General features: G+C 58.4%; 2 protein-coding genes across 4 annotated transcripts; both read right to left on the reverse strand.

Annotated features, from left to right (window-relative positions):
* SPEF1 (sperm flagellar 1) lies at nt 1-3,893 on the reverse strand (the record flags this gene model as incomplete). Of its 3 annotated transcripts, XM_082644775.1 has the most annotated exons (8): nt 3,241-3,888; nt 2,055-2,166; nt 1,548-1,704; nt 1,330-1,369; nt 1,122-1,182; nt 785-908; nt 582-685; nt 1-436 (listed from the first exon to the last, which is right to left on the reverse strand). In XM_082644775.1, the coding sequence occupies exons 1-8, from the start codon at nt 3,347-3,349 to the stop codon at nt 115-117; spliced, it is 1,029 nt and encodes a 342-aa protein (XP_082500901.1). In that variant the 5' UTR covers nt 3,350-3,888. The 3 variants fall into 3 exon arrangements, with proteins under 3 accessions (XP_082500901.1, XP_082500902.1, XP_082500903.1); XM_082644776.1 differs by lacking the exon at nt 2,055-2,166 and having other exon boundaries at nt 3,241-3,350; XM_082644777.1 differs by lacking the exon at nt 1-436 and having other exon boundaries at nt 578-685; nt 3,241-3,893.
* A 2,368-nt stretch (nt 3,894-6,261) lies between these two features.
* On the reverse strand, nt 6,262-8,764 carry CENPB (centromere protein B). Its single transcript, XM_082643403.1, has one exon. The coding sequence runs from the start codon at nt 8,716-8,718 to the stop codon at nt 6,913-6,915; it is 1,806 nt and encodes a 601-aa protein (XP_082499529.1). The 5' UTR covers nt 8,719-8,764; the 3' UTR covers nt 6,262-6,912.
* Nucleotides 8,765-9,452: the final 688 nt, after the last annotated feature.

Consider the following 9,452-nt stretch of genomic DNA (forward strand, 5'->3'; position numbering starts at 1 on the left):
AGAGCATACCTTTAATGGGGGCAACCCAGACATTCTTAACATACCCCGTGTGAGGGGAGGGCAATTGGAACAGGCACAGCCCATGTCTTCCCCACTCCTGGCCGAGCTCACTCCTCACCCCTTTCTCTTCAGCTGTTGCACTTTCCAGCCTCCAGTTGGGTCCCAGGTGAGTGCCAAGGAGGGGCAAGGAAGCCCCTCAGCTGTCTGGGACAGCTTCCCCTTTGGCCCAGGGTACAGAGGACTAGCCTGGATGGAGACGCTGCTGTCATCAGAGCTGGGTGGGGACCGGGTTCTAGGGGTGTGGACCGAGCTGGGGGACCAACGTCCAAGGCCCAGCACAGGGAGCGTAGAGCCCCCTCTGGTGTCAGGCACTGCTTTGGGGTGCATGCCAGGTCTCTGCATGTGGCTTCTAGGTTCCGGAAAGCAGTCCATTCTCCTGACCCGAATGGAGTGGAAGGAAGTGGCTCAGTCACAGGGCTCAGCTTGGAGGGTTCCTGTCCCACCGCCCCCCATGCTCACTCACACCCCAAGAGAGGGGAGGCGCTCTTGTCCCAGGAGGCTCATTAGAGCATCTGGCTCACCGCTGCTTATGCTCCGCCTGCTGGAGCCGCCGGGAGAGGTCTTCGATGCGCACGTTCTTGAGCTGGAGCAGGTGCTCCAAGCGTCTCACCTTCATCTGCAGGACCTGGGAGGAGCCCCACAGAGGTCAAGCCCTGCGGCCTGCTGCCCCCGCCCCTGTGTTTCCAGGCCCCAATCCCCCAGCGCCTTCCCAGTGCGCCCTCACCTGCACAGTCTCCTGCGAGGCCAACAGCTCCTGCTCCTTTTCAGCAATCTGGAGGATGAGGCTTCGGTCGACCTGCCGCGCCTGGCTATACCCCAGAGGCCGGGGCACAGGCAGCCGGCCCACCCTGGGGTGAGAAGCGGCTTAGCCCAGGCTTGGATCTTGGGCCCCACTCTCACCCTTCCAGTGTCCCTCGACCAGGCCTTCTCTCCCCCCCACTCTCCCCCACCCGTCCCTGACTTCCCTACCTTTCCAGGTGCAACCCTCACCCTCACCTCCTAGCCATGTGCATAGGGAGATTACCAGGCTTGGTGAGGTCAGGAGCTCCCAGTTTCCTTACCTGAGCTGTCCCCCTCCCTGGGGGTCTGGAGCACCTTTCCCTCGGGCCTTCTGGGACAAACCTGAGACAAGGCAAGTGTAGGAGTAATCGTGATGGAGCCCTGTTTTCCTGTCTTCCACCTCCCCACACCCCCACCCCTTCCCCCACAGGAAGGAAGGACAGGAGGAAAGTTCCTCCTGGGAGGGAAGAAAAGTAAAGGCTACTTTACCCACATCCATGTAGTCAGTGCCATCCTGGGGAGCCAGCTCCTGAAAGAACCCCCGGGGTCTGCTGTGAGCTCAGGCTGCCCACCCCCGAAGAGCACCGCCCCCCCGCCAGGCTCCCTTTAGCCAGGCACCCTTCTCCCACACTTATTGCTGAGGCAGAGCGTTCTGCTGCCTGGGAAACTCCCCCAGAGCAGTGCAAGAAACTGGAATGGGGTGGCACCTGTAAGGAGCTGGTGCCCTGCTTCCTGCGCCTCTGCTGTTCCTCCAGGCACTGCCTCAGTGGAATGAGCACCAGCTCCACCACACCTGGGGCACACTGTGCGATCTTGCGCATCATGTCATCTGGTACAGAGAAGCTCAATTTGTTCAGCACCTTCCTGGGGGGCAGACACAGGGATGGTGGACTGGCTCCTGGCGGGGATGAAGTGAAGGGCTGGGGGATGGAAAGGGGTGCAGCAGTTGCAGCCCTTCAGTGCACAGCCCTGGGGGAATGGAAGGGCACCCAACCTGAGCCCAGTGTTTATATGTCTCGAGGGTCCTTGTCACCTCCCCAAAAGAAGAGTCCCTTGATTTTGTTACCAGACAGATTCTGTCTGCATTGTCCCTTCCCAGCCAGCCACCAGCCTGGACTGTGGAGACCACAGGAGGTGGAGGGGCTGGGCAGCCCTTCCTGGGATCCCAGTGCAGGGGCTGGAGATCCCACTAGTGTGCCCAGGTATTCTGCTACCTGTTCAGGTGACCCCAGTTGCTCAGCTTCTGCTGGAGAGAGTTAGCAGGAACATAATTGTGCATCTCCACCATCTTGGGGAAGTAAAACTTGATGACCTCTGCGACCAGGACTGAGGGAGAGGGAGTGCGAGCAGACATGGAAGTTGTAGAGATGGGTAAGGAAGAAGGGGGAGGGAGAAGGAATGGGTGGGATGGGAGAATCAGGGTTTGCAGAGTGGTGGGGCCAAGTGGAGAGGTGAAGATGTGGAAAGGGGTAAGGATGATATGGAGGTGAGGTAAGAAAGCAAGATCAGTGATCAGCCAGAGACAAAAATTCCAGCACACCCCAAAGGAGCTGCATTCCTATGCCATTAACTCGGGGCATATAAAAACTAAGGTCTCTGGTCCTCTATGAGTCTCAAAGAGAACACTTCAGGAGGCTGGGGCCTCACCCTAGGAATTGACATAAATACACACACACACACACACAAAATGACACAGAGATGCAGAAACATACACAGACACATAGTTCTATCACTGGAGTTCTAAGAGACAGTCACCAACACGCACACACAGAAGCATGAAGTGTCACATATGCACCAATATACACACAGAGTGATGCATACTTCTATTATTAAAATCCCAGGAGACAGTCTTGGACACACACCTACACAATCACAAAGAAACACACAACATCCCCACTCATACATACAGGACAGAACATGTCAACACACATATGACCAAACATGCTCAGACTCCCACAAGACAGATATATAGAATACAGGAATAGGCATGCACACACACACAGAGATGTACAAATACATATACAGAACGCATCTTAGTCATTAAAGTCCCAGGAGGGAGTCACAGACTCAGACACACACACACACACACACACACACACACACACACACACCCCCCACATGCATAAAGGATAGAACATGTATACATAATATGGACACACACATGCCCACATACCCAAGGTGCACACTTCTACAATTGAAGTCCTAGGAGATAGACACCCCTCCCACCAACCCACCCCCACCTCCGCCGCCACAAGCACAAGAGACATGTATGCACACACACCCTGTACACCCGTACATACAGGACAGACACACAAGGACATATAGAACACACCCAGGCGCGCACGCGGACACACACACACACACACATACACACACACGCGCACACGCTGGAGCGCACACCTCCGTCACTGAAGTCCCGGGAGAGATTTCGCTTGGGCCGGGACAGAGGGATGCTGTCTACCCACAGGTACAGTTGGTGCAGCGCTTCCTCGTCCACGCTGCCCGCCATTGGAGCCCTCAGAAAGGTCAGGCCGTTCCAGCTGTGCAGAGTCCAGGCCCAACCTCACGACCCCTCAAGAGCTTCCTCTATCGCCACTGCCGCCGCCCAGATCCTCCTCTGCCTCTCTAACCCAGACTCACTTCCCAGCTGGGAGCGGCCATATTGTTTTCTGAAACCATGGCAACCATTCTCGAGTCGCCCGGGGAGCAAGGGCTTCTGGGAGTTGTAGTTTCCCCCCTCCCGCTACCTCCTTTCAGGCCCCAGCTTTGAAAAGGCGGTTTGTCTTGTCCACCTCCCAAGAAGAAATCACCTCTGCCAACTGCTCACCAGACATTGGCCCACTCTGGGAACTGCCAAAGCCAACCAGTCCTCCAGAACCCCTGCATCAGTATCCTCAGGACAAGGAAACTCCTCCAGGGTCCTTTAGCAATCAGTCCCAAGTGAAGGCAGCATCCCAGTGTTTGTCAGCTTTATCTGGTGGTCCATTGTTAATCACCAGCTGCTTCACATCTGGACTGTGTGGTAGGCTGGGTGACAGTGCCTCCTTGCTAGGTCCCTCCTCAAAGCTCTGTGCTCATAGGGCAATCCCCACACCACTGGCCCCCACCCCCCAAGTAGTGTCCCAGTGAGGCATTTTATATGTAACCCAGACTCCCAGGGAGAGCACCAGAGCTCAAGGCCAGTGTCTTGGGCAGGTCATTTATAGTCCTTAACCCTATTTCCTCCTCCGTGAAATGGGGATGGTTCTCATCTACCATCCCTAAGGAGTAATAGGGAGAATGGGAAGGATATTTACAGAAGACCTGTATTTGGGGACTGAGGGAACAGGAGTTAGTTATAGGTACAGGAGCTTCAAGAGCTCCTGTACACACTTCCACATCCCTCATCTCCAAGAGCTATTCTTCCATGGGTTAGAAACTGAGTCAGGGGCTTCCCTGGTGGCGCAGTGGTTGAGAATCTGCCTGCCAATGCAGGGGACACGGGTTCAAGCCCTGGTCTGGGAAGATCCCACATGCCGCGGAGCAACTAGGCCCGTGAACCACAACTACTGAGGCTGCACGTCTGGAGCTTGTGCTCCGCAACAAGAGAGGCCGCGACAGTGAGATTCCCGCGCACCACGATGAAGAGTGGCCCCGCTCTCTGCAACTAGAGAAAGCCCTCGCACAGAAACGAAGACCCAACACAGCCAAAAGTAAATAAAAAGCTTAAAAAAAAAAAAAAAAAGAAACTGAGTCAGTAAGCAGTTCCTTTAGGAATATGGTTAGGGTTAGGAATTCCTTAGTAAAGGGGCACTTCTAGAGTCAGCCTGGGGAGAGAGCTTGCTTCTGCCACATACTAGTGGTTTGGCTTTGGGCACATTACTGAACCTTTCTGTTCTGTGTTTCTCATGGTTTTACCTACTTCATAGGGGCTTTGTGAGCATCTAAAGTACTTAGCATAGAGCCTGGCACACAGCAAGAGCCCTATTAATGTCAGTTGGTGTTATCATTAATGGGATGATCTCAGTTCCAGCAAAAGAGGTGTTCCTGTTGGCAGGAGACAAATGGAAGTATTTGCCTTGTTGGTATTTGAGGTGAGGGCCTTGGGTTGGCCAGGAGCACCTGGGGAGAAGGCTACTGTTCCCACATATTTACTCCAGAGCAGGCCAGGGGGTAGGCTGGGCTTCCTTGTCTCATCCTCCAGGGCTCAGATGGGGCCTGGATGGGGGCCAGGAATCCCAACTGCTTTTTTGCTTTCACTTAGTTCTGAAGCCTTCAAGGCCTTGAGGGAATCCCTGAGAGTCAGAGGTACGGAAGGGAAAGTCATTCCACCTTCTTGTTTAAAAAGATGACTTGAGTAACTGCCTGCAACACCCCCCCCCGCCCCCACATTCCAGGGTGGAGAGAGGAGGAACTGTGAGGAGGTGGGGGCAGGGAACCACAGGGGTGATGTGCCAGCCTCAGTAGAGGTGGGAAAACCGGTTTGGGGCCCAGAGCTGCTGGCCTGCTCAAGCTCAGGCCCTCCCCTCACTGGAACCACTGGGGCCTGAGGGCCTCAATGACAAAGGGCCGGAGGGGTGAGCTGGCCCTGAAGAGAAAGGTTGGGTAGGATCAGCAGAGGGCCTGTCCTCACCTTTGGATGGGGGCGGGGGGGGGGCTCTAGAGGGTACCACACAGGGAGTGGCTAACCTCTTGGGGGTGCAGTGTGTACCCAGCAATTTCACCTCCATCCTGACACTGTTCCCAAGGCTAGCCACCAGGATTGGAAATGCCAATCACTTAAAGGCCTAGAGGACTCCCTCTTAAGGCACCATACAAGAGATGCCCTGTATGCTCCTACAAACTCCAACTTGGACCACAGGAGCTGCCCCAACACTTTCTTTCTGCCCTCCGACCCCTCTCCTGCAAGGATCTTCTTTAATGGTCCTTGATAAGCCTAGTTCCCAGGTGCCTATAGTTTAATTTGGCCCTCCAGGGACTGTTGGCTCCCTCCCTCCTGTCCCAGCCAACTGACCCAAAAGTTTTAACCCCAAAGCAGTGCAAGGCCCAGCTTGCTCAAACCCACCCCCAGGCAAGTGCATTGAAGACCCCTCCCACCCAAGCCTAGGCAACACTTAGATATACATGTAGCCCCTCACCCTGGTCAGGGCCTGGGCTGTAGCCACTCTCTCAATATTTGTCCCACCAGAGCAAGGACCAAAGGGAACCGGGAAAGAAAGTGTCCCCAAGACAGACGCAAGCCCAGACCATGAAGGATGCACCCTTGGCTGTTAAAACGTCCACTCCCACAAAAGGGGGGTGGACAGATTTATTGAATTCAGACTGGGAAAGGAGCAGCTGGATGGCTGGACTCTGGGCCCAGCCCCAGGACCCCTGCCCAGGATAGGGCCCTGCCAGAGAGGGAGGAGAGGCATGGGGCCTGCAGCTGCCCACAAGGGAAGTGCCCATTACCACTCCTCTGGAGGGCCTCTTGAGAACCTCCAATCTGGAAAGAAAACCAAGGGCCAAAGTAACATGGACTGGGCCAGAGGAAGGGGATGGGGAAGTGGGGAAGCAGGCAGAGGCAGGCCCAGGAGCCTGCGGTTAGACTGTGCTTCTCAAGGTGGCCTCGGGGCAGGGATGCGGGGCTGCCAGCCTTGTGGGGTCCTAGGCTGGACTTTTCTCTGGAGCCCTTCCCAGAATGGCTTTGGGGTCCCCCCCCACCAAAGACCTGGTGTGGGATGGCGGAGGGGAGAGGCACTCTCTGGCCAGGAGCTTCCAGGGTCCATCCCTGGCTGCTACTGTGGCCTAGTCCACTGATGGCACGGTGTGGTAGCACCGGACAGCTCCCCACCCTCCCCACCTGGTCCCCCAAGCCCAGGGGCAAATAGGGAGGAAAGAGGATTCTGAGAAAGAGGCAATAAGCAGGCAGTGAGGCTGACACCAGCCCCAGGCCCTACCGAGGTGACTGGGCCTGTCACAAGACCAGGAGAACATCACTAAAGGATCTGGGGCTCCCCACTCTGGCTCCATCCACAACAGCTGCCCAGAGAGTCCTCTGCCCTGGGCTGGTGCTGCCACATCCGGGTTGGAGGCATGGCTAGGCCCAGTGGCTCAGCTTTGATGTCCAAGACCCCGAACTCCTGCCTGCCTGGCATGGTTCTTCCTGGTCACGTGGACCAAGTCGTGTTCCAAGTGGAGGATGTGGCTTTGCACACGGTCATCAATGGGGAAGGAGGTGAGGTACCTCTTGACCATAGCAAAGTAAGCCATGGCCTCCCCAAAGCTGGGTACAGGCACCTCATCACCATCCTCATCATCATCTTCGTCATCTTCGTCCTCCTCCTCATCATCTTCCTCTTCTTCCTCACTGTCTGACTCAGAGTCCTCCTCACCTTCCAGGAAGTGGAGGGTAGGGCACTGGACCTCCTCCTGGGCACCATAACCCCCGAAGCTGCCACCAGCCTCCACTACTCCCTGGGCCCAGTCCTCAGCCTCCAAACCCTCAGAGGAGCTCTCCTCCTCCTCCTCTTCCTCTTCATCACTGTCATCAACATCACCCTCCTCTTCTACCTCCTCTTCTTCCCCCAGCTCCTCTCCTTCCCCCCCTTCCTCCTCTTCCTCGCCATCTTCCTCCTCCTCCTCCTCCCCTTCACCCTCCTCTTCCTCTTCCTCCTCCTCTTCCTCCTCCTCCTCCTCTTCCTCCTCCTCGCTCTTGAGGGCAGTAGTGATGGTAGCATTAGGGCCACCCCCAAAGCCAGCCTCACGAAAGCAGGTGGCTATGTCCGAAGGTTCCACAGCCTGCCAGGCTGCAGCAACGAAGTGCAGGGCCTCCATGAGGCCTAGCTGCAGGCCTGAGCGATCCTGGCCCTCTAGCGCTGCCATGGCCTTGAGCAGCATAGCCTGGCGGTAGTGGCCCTTCACCTGTTGGACCACTCCACGCTCCAGCGGCTGCACGGTGCCTGGCGGGAAGAAGGCCAGCTGCACATGCCTCAGGCCCGAGGTATCCAGGGACTGGGCTGCCAGGCGGCCAGCCAGCAGCAGGACTCGCCGAGATTCTGCAGCCATGCGGGTGTCCAGGGCCTTCAAGTACTTGGCCAGGGCCTGGGTGGTGACACCACCCTTCGAGTTGGCGGTGTAGTCGCAGGGCAGGCCGGCTTGGCCTGCACGGGGCTTAGCGGACTTGCCGGCTACAAGTGGGGGAAGCTTCTCACTGCCATCGGCATTGGCGCACAGCAGGACACTCAGGCGCTGGGTGGCCTTGCGTGCCCGTCCATCACCGCCACACAGCCCCGCGGCCTGGTCGGGCAGGAAGTCGTACCACAGACTGGTCTCAGTGGCACTGAACACGTCCTGGGAGGCGTAGCCCTCGGCCACCGACGGCGGCTGCTCCTCCCGAGCGCGCCAGCCCGTGGTACCCCCACCGCTGCCCTCGGAGGGCACCGTGGGCGGGCTGGCGGGCGCCGCTGGGGGCCGGGGGGCAGCGCTGCGCGACCGGGCGCGGGCCACGCCGCTGCAGGACACCACACCGTGGCGCCGGCGGAAGCGGTCCAGCCAGCCGTTGGAGGCAGTGAAATCGTCCATGCCCAGCTCCTCAGCTATACGCAGAGCCTTCTCCTTGAGGATGATGCCCTTGACCGGCAGGCCAGCGGCGCGGATCTGCTGGAACCAGGCGATAAGCAGCCCCTCGAGCTTGTCGTAAGGAGACAGCTTGTTGGTCTTGCGGCAGGTGGAGGCTACACCGTACTTGCGCTCCGACGCCAGGATGGCGCGCTTGTTCTTCAGGATGGTGCTCAGCGTGGACGGCGGGATGTTGAAGCGCCGCGCGATCTCGCCCTTGCGTAGGTCCGGGTTCTCCTCCACCTCCTGGATGATCCGCGACTTCTCCCGGAACGTCAGCTGCCGCCGCTTGGGGCCCATCCCGGCGCGCCCCCCGCCCCGGGGCCCGGCGCCACCGCCGCCGCCCCGGGGCGGGGGGCCCGGGCCCGCGGCGGGGGGCACCTGGCGGCCTCTCCTGCTCGCCCCGCCCGAGACAAAGCGGCTCGCGGGGCGGCGGGCGGGGCGGCGACCCGGCCGGGCCGGGGGCACCTTCGGGGGCGCCGGCGGGCGCGGCGCCGGGCGGCGGGCGGCAGGCGGCGGGCGCGGGCGAGGGCTGGAGGCGCGGGAGCGGAAGGCAGGAAGTGCCGCGGCGCGGGGAGCTGGGAGCGCGGCGAGCAGGGCGGAGCGGGTAGAGCGGGATCTCGCGGGAAGCGCGGGGACGCCCGGCACCGCCTCCAGCCCTCCGTGCCCACCCTCCTCCCCGCCCCGGACCGACCGCGCGGGGGCGCTTCGGCCTGCTTGAATGGCCAGCGCTCGGGCGTCTGGTGACCCGCCGGCAACGGTGCGGGCCGGGACGCTGTGCCCGTCCTCTGCGCAGGGTGGGCAGCGATTTGTCGCTTATAAAGAATAACAACTATGTTTTGTCTTTTTTATTTTATTAGGGTAAAAATAACCCCCGTTTTTTGCGGAAACTGAAAAATACAGGAAACTAAAAAGCACCTTTCACCCCAACACCTGGAGAGATGCGCAGGTCACATTTTGATATATTTACTTCCAGTCTTTTCTCTAGGCGCATGCAGTTTTCTTTAAAAATTTATCGCATAAAACTGGCATCA

Source organism: Mesoplodon mirus (genome assembly GCF_964341445.2).
Source record: "Mesoplodon mirus genome assembly, chromosome: 15".
Taxonomy (NCBI): Eukaryota; Metazoa; Chordata; class Mammalia; order Artiodactyla; family Ziphiidae; genus Mesoplodon; species Mesoplodon mirus.